The sequence below is a fragment of the Staurois parvus genome, unplaced genomic scaffold, assembly GCF_062004578.1.
Source record: "Staurois parvus isolate SC_StPar_1 unplaced genomic scaffold, SC_StPar_1.0 ptg000423l, whole genome shotgun sequence".
NCBI classification, from domain to species: Eukaryota; Metazoa; Chordata; class Amphibia; order Anura; family Ranidae; genus Staurois; species Staurois parvus.
Genome location: NW_028318219.1, coordinates 1,312,455 through 1,337,822, shown reverse-complemented (window position 1 = coordinate 1,337,822; position 25,368 = coordinate 1,312,455). Strand labels below are relative to the sequence as shown.

Genomic DNA, 25,368 nt, shown 5'->3' with positions numbered 1-25,368 from the left:
GAGGCTGTGAATTTCTAATATGGTGAATTACATCTGTAGCATACAGAGACACATTTTACAAATATGTTAAAGTGGAACTACACGGCATCTGCGCACCACAAACCAAAAACACTATTTCATTCATTTTTAATATTCAAAGCAAACTCATCCATGTCTCCGTGCTTTATTTTGTTAAGAAATCATTTTGAACCCCCCTAATATTTTTGGCTGTGGCCATCTTGAGTCAGGGCAGATGACTCACGCAGCATTTACTTCCTGGATTCCATGCTTAACTGAGAAAATCACTCCTCCCCTCCTGAAGACTCCTGGGATGCATGATATCATTTGCCTAGGCATGGAAGGCAGCAAGTAGCTGAAGAAATGTGAAAAAAAGGTTTAAAATAAGCAAATGTGATATAGATTCCTATCTATTTACTAAGGCTAGCAGCATAAGGATTAAAAATAGGCAATGTTGATTGAGAGAGTGAAGTTTTAAGGACAGGCATTTGATAGTAATATGTGTTACAGGACGGCAGCCTGACAATATTAGTGGACAAGCGATCATTCTGTGAAACTCATCTAAAGATGGATAAGATGTAGGATAAGACAGACCAGTCAGATTAGCATCTCAGCTTCTCATTTACTGTTTTGAGGAAAAACCAAGATTATTACATTATTATTAGGCATGCCAGGAAACCCTTCAGCTAATCCTGACGCTGGAAAAATCCCAATAAGTGTATATTGATTGGTTTGTGCATCTACAAACAATGGTTTATATACTAGAATTTATACAGCTATGGCAGTATACTGGTAATGACAGTGATCAGCAACTTATAGTGGGACTACAATAGTGTGGTGGGAAATCTGACGCTAGCTGATGCTTGCTGGCCCACGTGGAAGAAAAATATATTTGAAATATTTTTAAAATATTCTTCCCAAATATATTGACTTATATTTGATATACTACAATTTTGACCATATTCAATATATTTCAATAAATATATATATACTGTATGTTGAAATGCTTTTTTATTACAAAGTATATGAAAAATATTTTTAAAAATACATTTTCAAATATACTGTATGTCTTTAAAAATACAAAAAAAAAAAAAAAAATATATATATATATATATACATACATACATACATACACATATACATACACACACACATACATACTCTGCATGTTGAAATGCGTTTTTATATATTACAAAATATATGAAAAATATTTTTTAAATATATTCTTCAGACTTTTTTTACATATAAAAACGTCATTTTAATATATATTTTTAAATATATTTGTAAATGCATTCCAAAATTGTACATTTGTATTTTTAAAGACATACAGTATATTTGAAATGTATTTTTAAAAATACTTTTCATATATTTTGTAATAAAAACGCATTTCAACATACAGTAAATATATACACATACATACATATACACACACTGTATTGAAATATATTGAATATGGCCAAAATTGTAGTATTTCAAATATATGTCAATATATTTGGGAAGAATATTTTTTAAATATATTTTAAATATATTTTTCTTCCATATGGGGGGAGGTACACTAACTGACACTGACTTCAATAATAACACTAATACAGTGATCAGTGCTAACACTGTACAGTACAGTACTAATGACACTTACAGGGAAGGGGTTAACATCTAGGGTTAATTGTGTGCCTAACAATGTGTAAGGTGTGTAATATGGGCTCCTTTTACTTGCAGATCTTGCTGCTTTTTCTCCCTGCTTTGCAGGGGGAAGAAACAGCAAGATCGCTCTTCTGTTTACACAGAGTCCTGTGTGTTTGTCAGTACAGGACTCTGGGCTGTGATTGGACACAGCCGATCAGCAGGTTTCAGCCAAAATCATTGGCTGAAACCTGTTGACAAAGTCATGTCGAAAGCACGCATGAGCACCCCAACAGACCTGGAAGAAGCCAGTCAAGTATTTATATATGGCTGCGCCTGCCCATGCTGTTCTGCCGCAGTAAATGGGATGGGAGCTCAGCTTGCACTTGGGAGCACTTAGGAGCAAGCATGCACGAGTGCTTCAAAAGCAAACCGCACATTGACTGTGTTGATGGGGGAATCGACCGATTTTCTTTCCTGCAACCCATGGTTCTATGGCCGGCTTTAGGTCCTTTTCACATCTAGCGACTTGGGATGGTAGGAGGAATCGCTGCAATTCTCCTGCGATTCCAAATCGCACTGCAATGCTAACAAAATGCAGCGCAATTGTTCTAGTGCCATTCATTTTCATCTAAACGTGGTGCAATTTTGCGTCAATTGTTGCATGATAAACCGTGTTGCAATTGCAGCAAACCACAGTATGTGAACATGTTCTTGCTCATTTTTTAGGCTACAAGCTTTGCGTGGTGTGGTTTGCCGCAATTTATTGCGTGACAATTGTGGTAAAACTGCCATTGAATATGAATGGCACCTGAACATGTGTGCTGCGTTGGTACACACCAATGTGGTGCGGGAAACGCTGCGAATCATGTGCGTTTCCCCCACCGCATTGCAATCACATCACGCTACTGCGATCTGGTGTGGGTGTCAATGACACCCCAAAACAGATTGCAAAACGCAATGCGATCTCCTAGATTGTAAGCTCTAACAAGCAGGGCCCTCTGTTTCCTCTTGTACCAAATTGTATTGTAACTGTAATGTCTGCCTTCATATTGTAAAGCACTGCGCAAACTGTTGGCACTATATATAATCCTGTAGAATAATAATTACCAGAAAGCAAGTCGCAAGGGTGAGAACACCCATTCAATGTAATTTGGGTGCAGGTTTAAAAGAAGGATCCTGCACCTTTTTGGTACAAATGTGACGCGATGTGAGCCATACAAAATGTATGTCTCGAATTGCACCACACAACTATTTGCATGTCATTTGCACAAGAATGTGGTGCGATTCCTGTGCGAATTACATGCAGTGTCCCGCACCGCATAGTGTCAACCCGAGCTCAATGTTTTTGAAAAAATTTGAATGAACTTTTGTATCAAGCGTTTTTTCATACTCATCCAAGGCTTTATTTAGCTGGAACTGAAAGATGTAGAATAATCGCACTTACCTTGCAGCTTTATATGAAGAACACTTACCTTTTGTGCCGTCTGTGTCTTACAAAAAGGTAACCTAACACACCGACAAGAACCAGCAGTAACACAACTCCAATTAGAATTCCAGTGTTTGTTCCAATGAGTGAAATCTCACGAGTGGGAATGTTTTCTGTGTCAGTAACTTCTGAAAAAAGAAGACAGTTTGTATGTCAGTGACACAATATACATTTATTTATTTCAGGTATTTATATAGCGCCGTCAATTTACGCAGCACTTTACATGTATATTGTACATTTACATCAGTCCCTAACCCTCCTGGGGCGTACAATCTAAGCTCCCTAACTTACAATCATACATACACATACTAGGGACAATTTAGACAGGAGCCAAATAACCTACCAGCATGTCTTTGGAGTGTGGGAGGAAACTGAAGTACCCAGAGGAAACACACGCAGGCACAGGGAGAACATGCAAACTCCAGGCAGGTGGTGCCATGGCTGGGATTCGAACCAACCCTAGTACTCCCAGGCAGAAGTGCTAACCATTTAACCACATTTCTTTTTTTTCATTAAAAAATTGGTCAATGTGTACTTAAAGTATTGTTTTTGGATAAAATGTGGAAGGCAGGGGCTGACTGGCAACTTTTGGTCCAGGGAGCAAGTACAACCTAGAGGCCCATGGTGAAGTGACTCAGCCCCCCTTACCTCTTCCCTGCCTCCTCCCAGGCTGAAGCCAAGCTCCAGATACTCTCTGCTCACCGGACGTGTCGGGCTGGACAGCATCTGCTGCACTGACATCAGGTTCCTGAACTGGCCAGCAGGGAGCAGCCACGGGCTGCAGAGGAGAGCTGGGTCAGCTCGGTTGGGGCTGGCCAAGAGAGAAGAGCATCCAGTGGGGTGAAGACACCCGAAAACCATATCCTTCAACTCTAATACCACAAATAAAGCTTATCAAATAGAGAAGTTTATATCATGTAACAGCAAATATGTGGTGTACCTACTGGAATGCTCAGGTGGTAAACAATATGTAGGAAGGACAACAAGACGCATGAGATTCCGTATGAGGGAACATGTCTATAATATCAAAAGGGGTTACAAGGAACATTCCCTATCAAATCACTTTAGGGATGTCCACCATTGAAACCCCAGGGATATCAAATTTGTTGGAATAGACATTCTAAATCCACACTGGAGGGGGTGCAATAAAAAACGAGCCATATCACAACTCAAAGTACAATCATTAACACCCCAAGGGCTCAATATAGAAATAGACATTAATTGTTTTATTGACAAAAGCAAACTACAACTGATTACTGGTTTTCGTCATACCCTACAATCAGGGGCAGACTGACAACTCATGGGGCCCCCGGGCAATAGGGGATCATGGGGCCCCTGTGTCCCTGCCCAAACTCAAAAAAGCCTATGAAAAAGCTACCGGGGCATCTCATGGGGCCCCCTACTGACCCTGGGCCCTGGGGCAGTGCCTAAGTTTTCAAATGGTCAGTCCGCCGCTGCCTACAATATTTATCTGGAATAGTGTTTAACATTTCTGGGCCTAATTAATTTTTGTGACATTTTTATATCCATGGATTTTTGTTTATTTTTTGTTTATATTGAATATTTATGAGTAAGTTAAAGATTTTTGGATGATTAACACTGTACATCCATTACTAAATAGTTAGTGACTAGCTAAAACACCATCCTGTTTAATTCACCCATTTTTTAGGTCATTTTTATATGTGGACTTTCTCATGTTAATTTTTTCCATCATTTTTTCATCAATTTTTTACATCGTATTTTACAACATTTTTTGTGTATATTCATACTATATATCATGTTGAATTTCTTGAGTTTTTCCCTATTCTCAGTATATTTTTAATATCATTTTTAGTATAATTTTCAATAATGTTTTTTAATATTTTTATAATAATGTCTTACTATGTGTTTTATTTTAATAATATTGTTATAGTACATTTTAATCATATAGAACACCCAAATATAGATCCGTAAGGTACATGTTTTTATACATATTTGTTTTATATATTTTTTATAATCATATTTATCATAATAAAAAAAAAATTATACCAACATACTTAATCTGTGTCCGGAGTAATTGAGTAAACTCAGCAATTAAAAGTAACATTACTCATGCTTAAATAATTAATGATACGTATTTATGCAGCAATATAGGACTAAAAGATATATGTGGATGATCAAGGATTATACTAATATTACTCTTCAAAGTGATTAAGTTGTAAATGATAAGTTAAAAGATAAACACCCAACAATGGTCCGATAAGACCAAATAGATAATCTAATCATCCACAATAAAATGGCCACAGTTGGTTCTTAGTTTGAGATAGTCACATAGAAATATATAAGACTACGGGAAAATGGCCGCGGTCGATCACGTGACCGCAAATCACCGGGAAAATGGCACTAGTTAATTTAAAATTGGCACTTGAGGGCTATATAAGAGGTGTTTGCACAGGATGTCTGCAATGGGCATACCCCTGAGGACGTGCTGTCGCACGAAACACGTTGGGAGGAGCCACATTGCTGATGTCATGCTGTTGTCTCCTGGGCAAGGAGCGACGGCCATTTTGGGTACCAAATTATTATCTATCTACATGGAATACTGTTATATGTTTGCTTATCTTGGAATAATAAAATACTACACTATATGAGAATCCTTTGGCTCCTGTGGTTGAGCAATCTTCCCAAAATTTAAGGAGACATGCACCACTGGTACTATGAGGATGCTGGACTAACCCCTAAGCTGCCCTCTGCACCCAGATGCAACAGATTGTAACCAATGTCTGTATACATCAGAGTTCTGGTGAATGCGCACCCATAAGAAGTGGTGGATGATACTTTAAAGACACATGCACCATTGCACTTTTGGCACAGGAGTATAACGTTTGAAGGAAGATTCCTGCTGAATTTGTATTTTTATACGCTTACAAGAGCATACTATTATTATGGACATATTTTCACTCATTGCACATATTGCACAATAGCACTTTAATCCCTGATTGCGTATGCAATATGTATATATTTTGCTGATTGATAACATATGGAGATTTATTGATTGCACTTTGCACGGTTTGCACTAATAGCACTTTATTTATACTGTGCACTTTCTACTGGTAGAGGCAATACATTACTTGTGAAAGTGCTTCATTTTATGTGATCTTCTGAAGAAAGAGCTGTTTGTTTGTCTGTGTCTATGTGCAAAGTGAATCTAATGGGAGTGGTTGTATAATTATCAATCAGTTGCTGCACATGCAGGGCTGTAATGAGGAAAGTGGCAGGGTCTGCATCCCTTTACATGTGATTTCTCATTGGGAGTATCTCACCAAAAGTGACATTTGTGTTGCAGGGGATGCCTGAAATCTGACTTGTATCTTAGTGCAGACATCTGGGAAAACCAGTGAGTCAATCACACAAGAAGGAAAAGATGTTTCTGGTGGGTGTTCTGTACACATTCTGTTACACTTATATTGCAGCTGTAGGACTGAGATTTCTCTTGCTGAAATAAAAAAATAATGGCAGGGGTGGGCAGATCCACAGCAATTAACTCTAATCTCTAATGTCCACTAAATATATGAGAAGCCAAAAGGTAATTCAGCCCAACAGTACCTGCCTATAACCTGAAATTCTTTAAATTTTACAAGCCAATAAAATTGAAAATTAAACCACATAAAGCAAAGCCTTTTTTTCAAATATAAAAATCAGCGCAAAACACAAACTATCTCACACCAATCAGTATAAGTGAACAATAATAAATAATAAACATTATACTTTGGTATAAGTGTCAAAAAAATATTAAAATTAAAAGTCCAGTGATACATACAAAAACAAAAAAACAAAAAAAATTAACAAAAAATCAAGTGACCCATACAAAAAGAAAAAGTCCAGTGACACATAAAAAAAGAGAGAAAAGTCCAGTGCCCCAAAAAACTTTTTCCTTTGATTGAAAATCTTCAATGCCTATAGTGATCCTTCCACCATCCACCAGTGCAAAAACCAACATGAACCGCACTCACCAGATATTTGGTGAGTATAACACCTTTCAGGATTATTTAGGGCTCCTGGACCCCCTTTATGACCTCCACTATTTCCACCTCAGAGATATGGATATTCCTCCAATTGTTCCCCTTGCCAACTCCACCAAGTTCCAGGAAGAAAAAAACTAATAGTGTGATACTGTTATGACTCTTACTTAAAATCTACTTTAAGCCAGACCACTCACATTTTGAAAGATAATAACCAGCATTTATTGTAGATAAAAACGAAATTCCACAAATCTTGTAGCAGGACCTCACAGCCTTGTACACAGCAGGATGACAGACTTCAAAGAAAAAACTTCTCCACTTAACAAAATGGCCGCTTGGAACGCACCGCTTGGCGTGCGTTCCACTCACCGGAAATGACGTAGGACGTTGGGACGACCAGCCGGAAGTACGTCAACGCGTTTCGCCCCACCCTCAGGGCGTTCTCAAGCAAAGCCTGCCTGCTGATCAGTTAATTTAGTTATACAAATTGTATTATATTGTACTAGTCCACAGACTGTGTCTGGGATTCTGCTGATGATGCCGGAACATCCTAAACCCAACACCCAACCAGTGCTAGATTGCACCCTGAAAATTCAACAATTCAGAACTAGATTCTCTATTGCCTGTTTAGGTGCTGGACTTAGATTGTCGATTGGTTGAATGGAACGCTTAGGCCCAAGTCCAAGAAAGTTGAGGGGTGCAGTATATTGGCAGTGGATCTACAATCACGTGTCCCCATATGCATGGCCAGGGGACTAAAGATGGCTTGATCCAGTCCCCCTCAATCAATACCTACCCCCCTTTTTAACCTAAATAACCACACAGACAACAAAAACTGGAGTTAATGGCCCAAAACGGCCTTTTATTACAACCATTAATAATTAAGATGTAAATAACAAAAACACAGTATAACATATGTTTTCCAAGGTCCCAATAGGCATCAAGAAAACAAATAGTTGCATGCTGCTTAACTAGGCCTCCAGCCACAACACCACTGACTCGGTGACACCACCGCAGATACCCCCACCAGAACAACTGGAAGCCATACCTCAGACGGGTTCCTACAAAGTGCCTTTCTTGTGCCCACAGTAACCAACGAGGACCTTGCACCCCACTGGTTGTCCCCCAGCACCAACTGGCACAACCACCATCAAAAACAAACCATGAAACAAACAGGCGGACAGGAGGGAAGTTTGCCTTGTGAAAACTCTCTGACTGAAGACCCCCTGCCACACCCTATCAGACCACCCCTTGTGGCTCCATCCGCTCCCTCCTTAAAACCATTTAGACTCCCCCCCTTAGCTAATGGGACTCTCCTCTCCCAACCCCCTTTGACCCCTGTCATGCCGGCTCTTCGTTCAAGTCTTCTTTCTTCTATTCCGGGCCTCCCTTCAACATTGTTTGTAGAACTGAACTGGTGTTTGTTCGATCAGTTAAATTGATAATCTATGTACTGGATACAGGATACAGGTTTGCATTTAGGTTGCTGGTTCTTTCAACCATTCCTGCCCATAATCTCTATGTCAGTTCTCTAGTTCCTCAGCAAGATAGTTTAATAAATGTCTTCCCTTAAAAAACTGCTTCTCTCAAACCTTGTTACTGACAGCCCAATTTCCACTCATGAATGGGAGCCAATCGGAAAGTTTTCAGATCATGTGATGACTTTGTCAACTCTGAAACTGATCACATGCAAGCTGGAGGCTTCACTGACAAAATTAGCCTCCAGATGGCCCTGCTGCCAACGATGACAGAGTATATTTGTTTAACTGCTTTAGCTCCACAGGGCGGCACTGGTGCGTAAAATCACACACACACATATATATATATATATATATATACATCATTTTGCAATCCTAGGTAGGGGGCATACGTGCTCCCTACCCACGCTGCCATTCGCGGCTGCGTCTGTCAATCACCGGGTCCTGGCCGGTGATTAATCGCCGGCACCCAGTGATTGCGTGATTGCTGAGGATCTCCAATAGGGGGGAGAACTGTTAGTAAACAAAACAGTTCTCCTCCCTGTCAGCACAGCCATCCAAGCAGTGTGCTTACAGTGAAGCACAAATACAGAACATAATGTAAAGCAACACACAGCACACAGTTAACCCTTTGATCACCCCAGATGTTAACTCCTTCCTGCCCAGTGCCATTAGTATAGTGTCAGTGCTTTTTATTAGCACTGATCACTGTATTGGTGTCACTGGGGATGTCAGTGACACCAAGTCAGTTCCCCCAGTGTCAGAATGCCCACCGCAGTCCTGCAGCCCCGCTATAAGTCGCTGATTACTAGTAAAAATAAAAAAAAGTTTTAAAAAAATCCCAGTATATAAACTACCATTTGTGCAGGCGATCAAATACCACCGAACGAAAGCTCAATTCGTGGGAAAAAATGGGCACAAATTTGATTTGGGTGCAGCGTTGCATGACCGCGCAATTGTCAGTAAAAGTAACGCAGCGCCGTATCGCAAAAAATGGCCTGGTCAGGAGGGGGGTAAATCCTCTGGAGGGCAAGGGGTTAAGTAAAAAACAATAGTGCTGTATAAAAGATAGAGTATATATAAACCCAGGTTCACACCTAAGCATTTTCCGCTTTTTGCTGAAACGGAGTACACTCCATTTAACATGATTTCCTATGGGACATGTTCACATCTCTGTGTTTTCCCCCAATGAGTTTTTTGGAAAGGGCCAGGGACTTTTTTCAGTGCAAAATGTTGGATTTTTGGTTCCATAGATTTCAATGGAAATGATGCAGAAAAGCATCTAGTGCATTTTTTATTAGTTTTTGATGCGTTTTGCATTTTAAATCTGCCTAGCAACAAGGACAATTAAAAAAACAAAACGCATCAAAAACGCAGGTGCAAAAACGCAAAACGCAATGCAGAAACGGCTCAAACACAAACTGCATAGGTGTGAACCTAGCCTTAGGCTTGCCATACATTATACAATTGTCTTGAGATTTTTGCTTTAGATTTACCAAAAACCATATAATAGGAGGTCAAAACTAACAACACTTTCAATTGTATCCAATTAGGCAGGCCCTTGCACTACATAGTTGAAGGTAAATCTAAAGGAAATTGGGCAGAAAATTGTATAGTGTATGGCCAGCCTAAGGGCTGATATGATTAGTTTAGCACTTGGCACAGCAGCTGCGGTGAATTAAGGGATAACATCCAAAGCGCTGGTTCACATTATTTAAATAGCATCTCGTCTGATCTTGGCTCTACAATATTTAAGTCTTGGTTATCTATATAAAAACAAATAACTGTGCATAAAACACTTTATTGCATAGCCATTGTATTGCACTCACATTTTATTAATTAAAACAAGCCTTAATGCATATCTCCTTGTGTGCACCGCACACTAGCTGTACTTGCTGTATAGAAGCCGACTGGGCGTGGTGACGTCAGAGCCCCTCCCCTACGCGTTACTCCACCGGTCACGTGGCTTCATCAGGGGGAACGCGTAGGGGAGGGGCTCTGACGTCACCACGCCTAGTCGGCTTCTATACAGCGAGTACAGCTAGTGTGCGGTGCACACAAGGAGATATGTATTAGGGCTTGTTTTAATTATTAAAATGTGAGTGCAATACAATGGCTATGCAATAAAGTGTTTTATAAGGGTAAAGCACTATCTTTTGTTCTTTTTTTTGGCATTATATGTGTGGAGACTTCTGGAGTGGATCTAGGAGGATTATTCCCCTTGGAGGTGAGAAGGAGGAAATATCCATCCATCCATACATCCACAGATCTGCATAGGATAGTAAAGAAATGCCCGTAGCGGATAAGGAAGAATGAAAATAGCGCAGGGCATGCATGACTATGCCCAGAGTGGTGAAGGGGAACGGAAAGAGTTAAAGTTAGCTCCAGGGGGTTGGGAATTGATTGTGGGATGATCTGGTTGGCAGAGGGGGAGTGTAGGAGGGGTCTGTGGCACCTTAGGGTGGAGGGTTCTGTGGAGGGGGCGTCAGTGGAGCTGGATGAGAGGAAGGACCAGAGCTTCCCTCCTGCCCTCCCTGTTTGGTTGGATATCGGGTCACTCCCGGGGGAAGGAGCGTAAAAAAAAAAAAAAAAAAAAAGGGGTGTTATGTTGGTTCATGGGCGGTTGTTGGTCTTTGGAGGCGGTTCTCATCTTGGAAGGTAAAACAATGGTGTGGGACCCATCAGTGGTATGGGGGCCAGGTGGACATTCCCAGTTAACCAAGGTTTAACTGGAAGGTGGTGGTGCTGCACTGCGGACGGTATGGTTGTCTCCAAGCTGGTTGGTTGCGGCTGGAGGCCTAGTGTATAGGGTTGTCCGCAGGTGCATTTTGGATCGTTTGGGGGTGCCTTCGAAGACCAACAACAATTCTTTGGTTTCCGTTATAAGGAACGGTTGTTGTATTTAAAATGTGAAGTTATTAATAAAAGGCCATGTTGGCCATTTTACTCCAAATGGTGTCATGTTTTTTGTAAAGTTTATTTGGTTAAGGGATGGGGAGTGGTATGGATCGGTAATGGTGGAAGTAGGAGTGGACAAGCCTATCTATGGTGCATTAGTCATGAGAGGAGAGACACCAGGTGGATAATCAGGAAATCACGCTGTGAACACATTCAAAGAAGGTGGTGAACATCAGTGCACATTTTATCCTTTTAGGATAAACAGCTCGTTTAGCCTGTATTTTTGGGCTAAAAATGGAGGTGAGCGCATAATTGAGCTTCATATATACCGCAATCATCTATATGTTGGAGTGAATTCATCTATTTGTACCCATCTCTCAGAAAAGGAGGATTTCACTTTATTATTGATATTGGACACATAATAATGTTATTACACTAATATTTCTCTATATCCTAAAGGGATCATTCAAGTAATTTTGTGTACTGTTTGGATAATATATTGTAAGGATTTACACTGTTTTTATAGTTTATTTACATCAATATAGGAGCGCAGCACAGTTATTTGTTTTTATATAGATTCTGACACTATTTATGAGTTGGTGTGATGTGTTTGCGAACCTATTTGTGCATTTATAATAAGGTGATTTAATTTTTATTATTTTTGATTCAAGACACATTTATAAATTTTTTTATTTATATATACTTTTTTGTATTTCACCTATTTATAGAAATTCACCATATTAGCTCATGAGTAATAATTAGCATTTGATTGATAAATCTTGGTTATCTTTTGCTGTTACAGGATATTGTAGAATGTGTATGTGAAGCTGGTGAGAAAATTGTTCAAAAAAACTCTTCAAATCAGTTTCTAGGTGAAATGAAACTTCAGTGACATTTAGGCAAAACTATGTTGTGCAAATCTTTGTGGTGTAAAGCTGAATTTAGCAACATTGTGATAGAGCAATACCATCTTAACCATCCGACTTCCCACAGAAACTAACATCGCAACTTCACAACTTTCATATATTATTTACCACAATAAAAAAAAAAAACCCTAATGTCGAAAATAATCGAGAACTGGGAACTTTGGCTCATGGAGCAAATATGACCATTTGGGCCTTTCATGGCAAGAATAGTTTACTGTGGGCTCAAGAAAGTGTACCACATAAAGTGTGATGCTATGTTGCCATAATCGGTGGGCATAGTGTAAGGTGTCTTAAAGCCCATATACCCTACTACCCCTCCCTCCTGTCCTCTGATCACCCATTCAGGTTTTTTCAACCCTTGCCAGCGCTGCTTCTGGGAGCCACAACCTGTTGATCCAGTGCTTCAGTACACTGGTTGTATCTTGCAGATGTCATCAACAGTCTTCAAAGAACGCACTGGTGAACAGTCAATATGAAGTGTCTAAGACAGGCTAATTCAGTTTGTTTGCAGGCTGGTTGGGAATTTTTCTCTTTTATTGTTTGACATGTTCCATGTACTCCTTGCTGTGAAGGCCAGTTCTAGCCTGGGTAGTGGCCATTTTTTGTATTGTTGAAGTGCCTAGGTCACCCAGGCAGTGAAGTGGATTCCCAAAGAAGGGCCCTTCTCTTCTAATGAAGGAGAGGATGGAATCAGGAACTGGCCTGTCCAGTCATTCATGTCAGTATTTTGGGCTTTTAGACTTTTAAATTGACCTAGCGATTAGATGGTGGGGTGAGGGAGAAGAAGTACGAAGGGGGAGCCACGCCTGGGAGTTCAGCTTTAAAGGACATAGTTTACACATGTTATGTGTTGTATATGCTAACAGTTTCCATCAAAAATAGCGTGGTACTACAATCCATGGACACTAGTTATAGGGGTTACTCCACCTGTGCCAAGACCACATGCTGTTGAAACATGCATCCAAACAGAGAGAGGTTGGCACCCAAGTATTCAAGGCATATAAATACTTCTTTATTGGAAAACTCATTAGAGACAGAGAGAATCCAATACACAAAAGATTACCCCAAGGTTCAGTGTTGGGACCTTTATTTTTTAATATATTTATAAACAATATAAGGTCTGGGATTAAAAATCCCATTTTAGTCTTTGCAGATGACACCAAGCTGTGCAGTGGAATAACGTCCTTACAGGATGTCTCCAATTTACAAGCCGACCTCAATGCACTGTTTAATTGGGCAACTATGTGGCAAATGAGGTTTAATGTTGATAAATGTAAGGTTATACACTTGGGGGCTAAGAATATGCATGCATCATACATACTAGGGGGGTACAACTGGGGGAATCAATGGTGGAGAAGGATCTGGGAGTTCTGATAGATCACAAGCTTAATAATGGCATGCAATGCCAAGCTGCAGTTTCTAAAGCGAGCAAAATCCTCTCTTGTATTAAAAGAAGTATAGACTCCAGAGAGAGAGATATCATATTTCCCCCGTTACAAATCATTAGTAAGACCTCATCTGGAATATGCAGTTCAATTTTGGGAACCAATTCACAAAAAGAACATTGGGGAACTGGAGAAAGTACAGAGAAGGGCAACCAAACTGATAAGAGGCATGGAGGAGCTCAGCTATGAGGAAAGATTAGAGAAACTGAATTTATTCTCTCTTGAGAAGAGGAGATTAAGGGGGGATATGATCTCCATGTATAATACATAAGGGGGATATGATCACCATGTATAATACATAAGGGGGGATATGATCACCATGTATAAATACATAAGGGGGGATATGATCTCCATGTGTAATACATAAGGGGGAGATATGATCACCATGTATAATACATAAGGGGGATATGATCTCCATGTGTAATACATAAGGGGGAGATATGATCACCATGTATAATACATAAGGGGGGATATGATCTCCATGTATAATACATAAGGGGGGATATGATCTCCATGTATAATACATAAGGGGGATATGATCTCCATGTGTAATACATAAGGGGGGATATGATCACCATGTATAATACATAAGGGGGCATATGATCTCCATCTATAATACATAAGGGGGGATATGATCTCCATGTATAATACATAAGGGGGGATATGATCTCCATGTATAATACATAAGGGGGATATGATCTCCATGTATAATACATAAGGGGGATATGATCTCCATGTATAATACATAAGGGGGGATATGATCACCATGTATAATACATCAGTGGTTCATATAGTGAACTCGGTATAGAGCTATTCATCCTGAGGTAAACACAGAGGACAAGGGGACACTCTTTACATCTGGAGGAAAAGAAATGTAATCTCCAAACATGGAAAGGTTTCTTCACAGTAAGAGCTGTGAAAATGTGGACTAGACTCCCTCAAGAGTTGGTTCTGGCCAGCTCAGTGGATTGCTTTAAAAAAGGCCTGGATTCTTTCCTAGATACACAGAATATAACTGGATACTAACATTTATAGGTAAAGTCGATCCAGGGAATATCTGATTGCCTCTCGGGGGATCAAGAAGGATTTTTTTCCCCTGCAGGAGCAAATTGGATCATGCTTTGCTGGTTTTTTTGCCTTCCTCTGGATCAACTGTAGGTATAGGATTAGAACATTTTTTTTTCTATGGTTGAACTGGATGGACTTTTGTCTTTTTTCAGCCAGAATAACTATGTAACTATGTTTTGGCTTTAGATACACTTTAGTGCCTGTGCGATTTGCAAATTGAAATCGCACCTGAAATCGCATCTAATGAATGTGAATGTTGGTGTCTTAACTTGTGCAATTTGCTGCAGCATGATTTCTAAAGCAATTCTTGCATTACATTTTCTGCAGTTGTGTTGCGATTTCACATACATAGAATATAATGGAAATCGCACTGCAAATTGTAACAAGTCATTGAAAATCTTCAGTAGCAATAAAGTCTTCAGAAATCGCACCAGAAATCGCACTGAAACGGCACACAATTCGTGCAATTAAAAATTGCAGCAGTGTGAGCGTTGACTTAAAGATACGTTAGGACCAGGCATACAAAATAAACTTCTAAATTAAAAAGATACTGAGAAACACCAATGTTTTGTACTTACAGGCTTAATGCTCCGTTCACGGTTGTGCAACTCATCATGTGACTTTGGATACATAAATTCGCATGACAAGTCGCAGCCTATTGATTTCAATGGCACTCATTCCGATCTCTGCAACCTAAAGATGCAACAACAAAGGTTCCTGAATTTACTTTGATGTGACTTGAGTGCCAGAGAGTGTAAAAGTTGCATCAGATTTTGAACTTCAAAGTTGAACTGGAAATTGTACAACTTTGAAATCGCACTAATGTGAACCGAGCCTTAGTAATGGAATTCTGCTCTGATTGCAGACGATTCTTATACCTACCGAATGTTACATCCACATATACAGAGTCCATGGCAGTAAGCTGCGTCACTGAGTTACTGGCCACACATGTGTAAGTCCCCTCATTCTCAGCCTCCTTTTGAGCTACCTTAAGCTGGCTCTGCTGTTTTTTTATATCTGTCCCATTTAGTCTCCAGTGGTAGGTGGGTGGTGGGACAGAATCAGCAGAACATTCTAATAAAATGAGAGAATTTGAAGGAGACGTGGATTTTACTTTCACATTTTCTGGGCCATCTGCAATAACAAAAAAAATTAACATCAGAATAAAAGGCTAAAGAGAAAAAAAAAATTGACTAAGCGATATGAAGATAATTGAATGATTTCCTCTCCATCACTATTCTGGTGACAACCCTCAGGCTAGGTTCACATATGTGCGGCTGGTGCAGCTGCGGATCCGCATGAAAATACGTGCAGCCACACCACCCGCTGGCGGGTGCCATTAGTTCCCGTGCGGGCTGCATTTTCAGAAGAAGTGCAGGGACTTCTACCCTGAGTGTCACAGGGCACGGGGGTCCATTCAAATGAATGGGCTCTTGTGCCCGCACAAAACGCGGACCACATGGCCGCATATACGTGAACTAGGGGTAAATGTTGGATTTTCTTTCGCTCTTTGTGATTTCACTCTCGGTGATTTCACTCCCAGTGATTTCATTCTCGATGATTTCACTCCCTGTGATTTTACTCTTATTGATTTCACTCCCAGTTGTTTTACTCTTAATGATATCACTCTTGGTGATTTAATTCCCAGTGATTTTACTCTTAATGATTCCACTCTCGGTGATTTTGCTCCCAGTGATTCCACTCTCGGTGATTTCACTCCTAATGATATCACTCTTGGTGATTTCACTCCCAGTGATTTTACTCTTAATGATTTCACTCCCGGTGATTTCGCTCCCAGTGATTCCACTCTCGGTGATTTCACTCTCGGTGATTTCGCTCCCATTGATTCCACTGTCGGTGATTTCACTCCTAATGATTTTACTCTTAATGATTTCACTCCCAGTGATTTCACTCCCAATGATTTTACTCTTAATGATTTCACTCCCAGTGATTTCACTCCACGTGATTTCACTCCCTGTGAGATCACTCCCTGTAATTTTACTCTCGTAAGTTTACTCTCAGTGGTAACAATAAACAGGACAAATAGAGGGTGTGTCACCCTAACAGGGGCACAGAAAGCAATAAAATCCTGACAGGGCTTCTAATCCATCTCCACTCTATCCAAGACTAAAAAATAAATTTTGCCTTTGCAATAGATAACTCAAGCACAAATTGGAGTACAACAAATGGTTAAAAGATCTGTGGGGCTGCCAGGTAGGAGACAGCTTAGATCCTCCAAAAACAGCACTATTGCATGCATGCTGGTTGCCAGTGGCCAGTGGCCAGGGCCCAGCCTGTTTGTGTCAAGTCGAACAGTGCTCCTCTCCTGTGGTACCTGTCATTACGCACATTGAAGCAACAGCAGCTGGCAATATAGAGTGAGTGTCTTGTTTTATTGTTATACATGTTATTTATTACTTTATGTTCCTTTTTGCACAAAGGATTTGTGTGTGAACGCTGCAGGAATTGGTTATAATTTTTGCCTATTGTTATACAATAAGGAGACATCATGGGTCTATTGGACCCCTAATGCCACCTCTGGACCCCAATGGAGCATTTACATTATTGCTCCTAAGGCTCCTTTCACATTGCTACATTGCAAAATGCTGTAAAAATGCACTGTTTATGCTGCATTTCCGGTATTGTGGGTGGATGCGATTTTGATGGAAGAATTTTGATGCAATTCAGCAGGGAGGTCAGGTTTTAAACATGCACTAGAGATGTGCACAACCATAAAATGTGTTTTGTTTCGGATCTGTTTGTTAATTAATAACTTAATGTTTCATCATATTCGTTATGTTTAAATGTTTCATTTTTGGAGTTGTTTTCCTATATTCAGATTCTTTTGTATGTTGGTTGTTTTCAAATCAATTTGAAATTATCAGAATTCAAATTTGAATTGGAAACATACTGCAGTAAGTAAAGTAAGGTATAAAAAAGGAAAATAGGATGACTTAGGCTGCATCATAGAATAGATTAAAATAAAGAATAGAACAAAACAGAATATAATAAAACAGAAAATAATAGAACGAATATAGCCGACTTCTGAAATTTTAATTTCGAAAGACGGCTATATTCATTCTATTTTATTCTATTCTAATAAAATCTATTGTATTTTTTCTATTCCATTTCATTCTATTCTATCCTTTTCTAGCTTATTCTATTCTATTATCTTGTATTCTATACTTTTCTATAACTTTTTATTCTATTCTATGATTTTATATTCTATTCTGTTCTATTCTAGTCTGTTCAGTAGCCTCAGTATGAAAGCTGCCTAACTTTGCACCTGTTTAGTAACCTGCAATTTACAGTTACTGTCTGATCTTTTGGCTCATTACCGATTCTGTTAAATCTCTACCAGAACTGTGTAGAAATCTAGCCTAAAGCACCTCCCATATTATGCCTCTGCGCAGGAATTTGTATAATAAAGACTGGTCACTACACCTCTCTCTCTTTGAGCAGGGTGACTGGCCATGTCTCCACCCCCCTCTTTTTTTTTCTGCAGGCAGCCTGTAGTGTGTGGAGCCTGCATAACCTATGTTCTCTGCATAACCTATGTACAGCCTAGTGATGATGTCACTGCTCCTTTTACAAATGCAGAAAGTGGATTTCTGTCCTTTGGCTACAGCTCATTATATTGAAAAAATTTTCTTTGGTGTCTAAAGCTCAGCTTTATTTGGGAGTGGAATGGTCTGCCTGCTTGTTGATCACTTCAAGTCTGAGGCCTTAGGCTCCATTCCCATTTGTGCGACTCCAAAGTCATGTGACTTCCATTGAGACTTTACTTTGCGGTTTTGATTCATCTTTGGATGGGTGCAACTTGGATGCGACTTTGACTTTGGCTGTTGCTCAATTGTCACATTGATAACATTAGGATGTGACTTTTCAGAGTTTACGTTGCAGTCTCTGGCACTCAAGTTGCATCAAAGTAGTGCAGGAAACTTTTGAAAGTCGCTGTGACTTTAAGTCGCATAGGTTTGAACGACTATCATTGAAGTTCTAAGTCGCATGACAAGTCACACAAGTGTGAATGGAGCCTTGGGGAGATTTTCAGTCAAGGCCTGGACTGAGCGAAGCTAAAAGGGAGGGCCAGCAAGACTGGGGCATGCAGACGAGGCGGAGCGTGTATTTTGGGTGGGAGTCTATGCAAGAGGAAAAGGGGGGGTTACTTACTTGATTGGAGTACGCAGCATTGAAGGGTGGTCTTGCCAAGATTTGAAAAGGGGGGTTGGGTCTTGTCGGAGTTCAGTCAGAGCTTGTGCCATCATGGAGGTGGTTTCTCCCGCCCTCCCTCCCTGGAGCTGTTTTGTATTTTGTTTGATGTGCTGGTCATGGTTTGTCCTTTGTGTTTGTCCTGGTGTTGGTTTTGCTGTTTGGTTTGCTTTGTTTGTTGGTGTTTGTTTTGTGTGGGTTCATTGAGTTTGTTCATTGTTCAGGACAGCTGTTTATGTCCCGAGGTGTTTGTTTGTTTGTTTTTGTCATGGCAGCCGGCAGGGGTCCATGGGTCTTTGAAGGCGGTGTTGGAGTGACCATTTGGTGAATTATGGGTTGGGCCCGTCGTAGGTATGGGTGTCCCTTCCCAATTATAAGGTCATGTTGGTAATGTGGGAGTTCATTGGCTGTATCTGGGACTACGTAGCTGTAGTATTGTCCCAGAAGCGGTGTAGTAGCGGCTGGGGGCCTTTCATTGGGTGTCAGATACAGCCAAGTTTGTGATGGGAGTAATGATGCCTTCGAAGACCTTTGGACCCGGTTGGGATCTTACTGTCAGGTATCAATTAAGTTTACTGTAAGAAGTGTTATGTTTGAGTTATGTTAAATAAATGGCTGCTATGGCCGTTTTTTTACACAAGAAAGAGAGTCGCGTGGTCATTTGGGTGGGGAAGGTTTTGAAGGGTGGTGGTGGTTTTATGGATTAGGGGTAAGTATTAGCCTCGGTATTCTGCAAGTCCAACAGTCATGTCCTGCTGACAGTGGTTTCACCAGACATGAAGGGTGGTGGTGGTGGAGGGGATTGGTAACAGGGGCACATGGGAGGGTAAATCTCCCAAATAGAGCCGTGAATAGCAGTAAAAACCCAAAAGGGTGTTTGGTTCAACATTCCCCTATAAGTATAGGTCTGAATCAGAAATCATAAGCCTAAGCTTGATTACAGGCAGGATACTTTGTATTTTACTGTTAGCATGATAGTGTCAGGAATGGACTGGCCAGCAATAGTGGGACTCACCTGCCTTATGAGCTGCAGTACCAGGGCTGGCCAGCGGGTGCTCCCAGCAATCAGAGACTCAACTTTGCAGCCAATCAAACACCTGGAACTAATTATACTGGTGTATTTAAGGGATGGCCAGACCTGCAGACTCTGCCTTGGTGTGTGTTTTTCCTGGGCCCTGTATCTTGTAAACCTGTGTTCCTGTTCCTGTTCCTGTCTTGTTGCTGACCCTGCTTGATTCTGACCTCTGCTTACTTCTCCTGTTCTGATCCCTGGCTTGTGACCCTGACCATCCCTCTGCCTGACCCTCTGTACCACGCTGCCCGCTACCTGCTGAACCTGGCCTGTGACCCCGACCATTCTCCGCTTGCTCCCCCTGTACCTACCTGCCCGATTGATATTGACCCGGCCTGCCTGACGACGCTTGCATTGTATGTACTGTTATCTGTGGGTGGTTGGTTTGGTTTGTTTGCACTGTGTTATGTTTTAGTATTGCACTGCGTTTCTGTTTGTATTGTTAGTGTTAATAAATTATATTGTTTATAACATATCTGAAGTCTGCGTTTCCCTGCGTCAGTCACATACCTCTGGTCACACCCGGGAGCCCTGACAGATAGTCCCGGCTACTTACATGCCACGGTCATTGTGACGGGATCACTGTTCTCCATACTGACAGGGTTACTAGCCTGGCATCTATAACATCCTGAGTCCACACGGTAAATCCTGGATAAGGAGACGGTGCTGTTATCTGGCGACAGAGTGGCTCCAGAGGGGACCCTGCTCCATAATATTCTCTCTGCATTAGTAGAGGTACAGGTGAGGGTGACTGGATCATTTTCTTTAGGAAGCGAGGAAGAAATTGTGATTGTAGGTTTACCAACCATGTCTGTAGGGGGAGAAAAATGGGAGCAGTTCGACTACAAGAAGGTCTTTCTGGTTCAACTACACAATTGTAACAAAAAATATAAAATGCAAAATAAACATGAAAATAAGCATGCGATCTTAAAGTGTTACTAAACCCACAACAGTACAATCAGTCTGTACATGCAGTAAAGCATGCTTGCTATACTCACTGTGGAACCTAAGGGGCTAATCATCTGCATTGTGTAAAAAGGATGTTTGATCCTTTCTTCTCTGTTTCTCCCCTTTTTCAAGCAACCGCCTTTTATCGCCAGACTGAACCATAGGCATTCACATGCTTAGTTTGGTGTGTATTGCTAGAGAGGTTTTTTTTTTTTTTCTTGGGAGAGTGCATGTGATCAGCACAGGGCCAATAAGTACTGTCTAGACAGAGATCAGGGGATTTGTATCCTCCTAGAGCAGAAAGAAAATGCCTCCTACAAGCTTTAGCTAGTGCTTGGCCAGATACTGATAGAAGTCACAAGACTGCTATATACTCCTGATGAGAAAAGGTATTTAGCAGTTTATATTTACTAATATAATTGCATTTCCGTGTCGTGTGTACTGTGGGAGACCAGATATAGTGAATGCAGGGTCCAGGGAGACCATATATGGTAAATGAAGGGTCCGAGGAGACCAGATATAGTGAATGCAGGGTCCGGGTAGACCAGATATAGTGAATGCAGGGTCCGGGGAGACCGGATATAGTGAATGCAGGGTCCTGGGAGACCAAATATAGTGAATGCAGGGTCCGGGGAGACCAGATATAGTGAATGCAGGGTCCAGGGAGACCATATATGGTAAATGCAGGGTCTGGGGAGACCAGATATAGTGAATGAAGGGTCCGAGGAGACCAGATATAGTGAATGAAGGGTTCGAGGAGACCAGATATAGTGAATGCAGGTCCGGGGAGATCAGATATAGTGAATGCAGGGTCCGGGGAGACCGGATATAGTGAATGCAGGGTCCTGGGAGACCAGATATAGTGAATGCAGGGTCCGGGGAGACCAGATATAGTGAAGGCAAGGTCCTGGGAGACCAGATATAGTGAATGCAGGGTCCAGGGAGACCAGATATAGTGAATACAGGGTCCAGGGAGACCAGATATAGTGAATGCAGGGTTCGGGGAGACCGGATATAGTGAATACAGGGTCCTGGGAGACCAGATATAGTGAAGGCAGGGTCCGGGGAGACCAGATGTAGTGAAGGCAGTGTCTGGGGAGACCAGATATAGCGAATGTAGGGTCAGGGGAGACCAGATATAGTGAATGCAGGGTCCGGGGAGACCGATATAGTGAATGCAGGGTCCGGGGAGACCAGATATAGTGAATGCAGGGTTCGGGGAGACCAGACATAGTGAATGCAGGGTCCGGGGAGACCAGATATAGTGAATGCAGGGTCCGGGGAGACCGGATATAGTGAATGCAGGGCCCAGGGTTTAGTAACACTTTAACTCTAAGACCAGGCCTATTTTGACACTTTTTGTTTACCTGTAAAAATTTGTTTTGTTTTGTATTTTTGTTAGAAAATTATCGTATCTAGAAACATCAGACATTACATATATTTTCAGCAGAGACCCTAGAGAATAAAATGGTGGTTATTTCATGTCACACTGTATTTGCGCAGCGATTTTCAAATTGCATTTTTTTTTTAAATACACTTCATGTAATTTTAATGCTCAAAAACACAATATAATACCCAATTGTTTGGTAAAATATAAAAGATGATGTTAGGCTAGGTTAAATAATTTGTAACATGTCATGCTGTAAGATTGCGCACGCTTGTGGAATGGCGTCAAACTACAGTACTTTACTCCTTAGGTGACACTTTAAAAGATTTTACAGGTTACTGATTTAGAGTTACACAGGAGGTCTGGTGCTAGAATTTTTTCTGTTGCTCTGACATTTGTGGTGATATCTCACGTGTGGTGCGATCACTGTTTACATATGGACACGGACCAACGCTTGCATTCGCCTTAGCACAGAACAATGGGGGGGTACATAACATTTTTTTTATTTATTTATTTTATTTGAATGTTTTTATTTTTACATTTTCACTTTAATTTTTTTTTTTTTGGTATCAAAAAGCCCCCAGATCCCTCCTTTGCAGTTAGGCTCCATGCAGTTAAGTCAAGTTAAAAATGTGAGTTTTTCAGCTTTTTTTAGCATTTTTGCATTAGCGTTTAGCAGCGATTTGCTGCATTTAGAGGTGTTTATGGTTTTTAGCATTGTTTTCACCCAAAAAAATATTTTTTTAGTCAAAAAAAGTCCAAAAACGGCGGTTTGCAGAAGTTTACCGCGTTTTACAGCATTAGAACGTTTTTACAGCTAAAAACTCCTGTAGAAACCCACTAGTCCTGGGTTTTTTTCCAGCCAAAAAACATTGATTAAAGTCTATGTGTGTATGGACACATAGGATAACATGCTGGGAGTTAACTGGCTGTAGAAAAAAACGTCAAAAGCCAAAAACAGCCGCTGTAAAAACATCCAGTGTGCATGAGGACTTAAAACCATTCAAAACACCAAGATCGATGTTTTTGAATGCTTTTTTTTTTTTAAAATGGTGCCGTTGACATCCAGGTAAACCGGAAGTGATGTCAGGTCATTGCTGCTGGGATACTATAGTGGAGACCCTGATCAAAGTTGATTTTTTTTGTCTGGGCATCCGGCTGATAGCTTGGGTCTTGGAAGGCACCAGGGGGGAAGGGGACAGGGGTAACATCCCCTCCAGCTGCTTGTAATGGCGATCGAGCGGCTAGATTGCTATTACAAGAGAGGAGACCGCTGGCTCTAAGAAATAGTACCGTGATTATGCCTGTGGCTGCAGGTATCATCCTGGTATAACGGCTCAAACTCCAATGACATACAGCTACATTGCTGGAGCTAAAGTGGTACCACTTTAGGTTAAATAGGGGGGCGCTAGCACCCGTGTCTTTTTTATTTTATTGTTCACTGTTTTCACCTTTTTATGCTGAGTAACACATGCACTGGCCCTTTAAAAAAAAAAAATCACTTGGGATTGAACTGGCTTTAGCACCGGCAGTCAATGATTGGCTGTATGCCGAAGATCCCGATACAATTAAATGAAAAGACGAGTTAAATCCATCTGACAATCTTCTGATGGATTACTCACCATAGACTTTCATGTATACCGTTACATCGCTTTGTTTATCGGTTTGTATCTTCGCTCTGTAATCTCCCTCATCGATGACATTTAGGTTGGAGATCTGTAGAGATCCATTGGGGAAAGCTGTCACCCTACTATGGAACAGAGGCCCAGGAATTATTGGATTATCACCAGGGATATATACAAAGATTTGATAATCATTGTGTATGTTCGGTCCTTTATACCAAATAAAAGTCCGAATTGTCCCTGTAATCCCAGTAACACTCAGAGTGACAGATCTCTTGATGGCCGGATACCGAGGGATCACCGCAATACTCATCATTCCACTGGACACATCCACCAACACACCGAGGAGAACTGCAAAATAAACTGACAGACAAGAAGATCAGGGATCATATCAATATATCGGCATCAATTTGCTCCCATGTTAAAAATGCAAAACATGGACAATGGAATACTGCTGGAGCTGCATATAACAACCAATCAATGTTCAGCCATCATTTAGTTGTAGGACAGGATGGCACATACTATTTTTCAGATAAAATCAGACAAGATAAAAGGTGACCATATACTTTACAATTTCATTGTACAATCCCAATTAGCTCAACTATGTAGTACAAAGGCCTGCCTAATTTGATACTAATTGAATGGATTGGTCAGGTTTATCCTCAAAGTATGTTTGGTAAAGCTAAAGGCATATATAAATGGCATACATTTGAAATCAAAGCTGAACTCCAGACAAAAACATTTTCCTTGAAGGAATATGTAAACCCAACGTTTCATATTCCTGATATGTGCCTGCTGTACCATGTTCTTGTACGAAAACATATTCTGTTGTCTTTGTATTGCTTCCTTTGTGTGTAATCGCTGGTGTTCCTTCCAGTCCCTCTGCTTTTCTATTAAAAACCGACCACACTAGGCATGAGAGTACAACATGGTCAGTTCTCTAGCTGTGCTGGGAACTCAGCCTGCTCTCTTCCAATGCTCAGATTTGTGCTGACATGCCCCCCCCCCCAACAGCCATTTACTGGAGAGACCAGTGTGCTGCTGTTTCTCATCTCCTAGCTCTCTAAGCACCTTATGCAACTGAAAACAGAGCGTATGTGGTCACTTATATAAAAAGGGAAATAAGGTATTTATAATTTTTGTTTTATGTATACAAAAATGTTTTGCCTTTCATTTCTTTTTTAGCCCTGGTTCACATTGGTGTG

General features: G+C 40.7%; 1 protein-coding gene across 1 annotated transcript in view; it reads right to left on the bottom strand.

The window, feature by feature from the left end:
* The window catches only part of LOC149454564 (cell adhesion molecule CEACAM16-like), a 32,744-nt gene extending 8,234 nt beyond the window's left edge, over positions 1-24,510 (bottom strand). Inside the window, exons 1-4 of the mRNA XM_089687325.1 lie at positions 24,164-24,510; positions 20,763-21,017; positions 15,805-16,056; positions 3,093-3,234 (exon numbers count right to left, since the gene is read on the bottom strand). Of these exons, the coding sequence (XP_089543451.1) occupies positions 3,093-3,234; positions 15,805-16,056; positions 20,763-21,017; positions 24,164-24,479 (965 nt within the window). The 5' untranslated portion in view covers positions 24,480-24,510. The remainder of the gene's footprint in view (positions 1-3,092; positions 3,235-15,804; positions 16,057-20,762; positions 21,018-24,163) is intronic.
* Between the last annotated feature and the right edge of the window lie 858 nt (positions 24,511-25,368).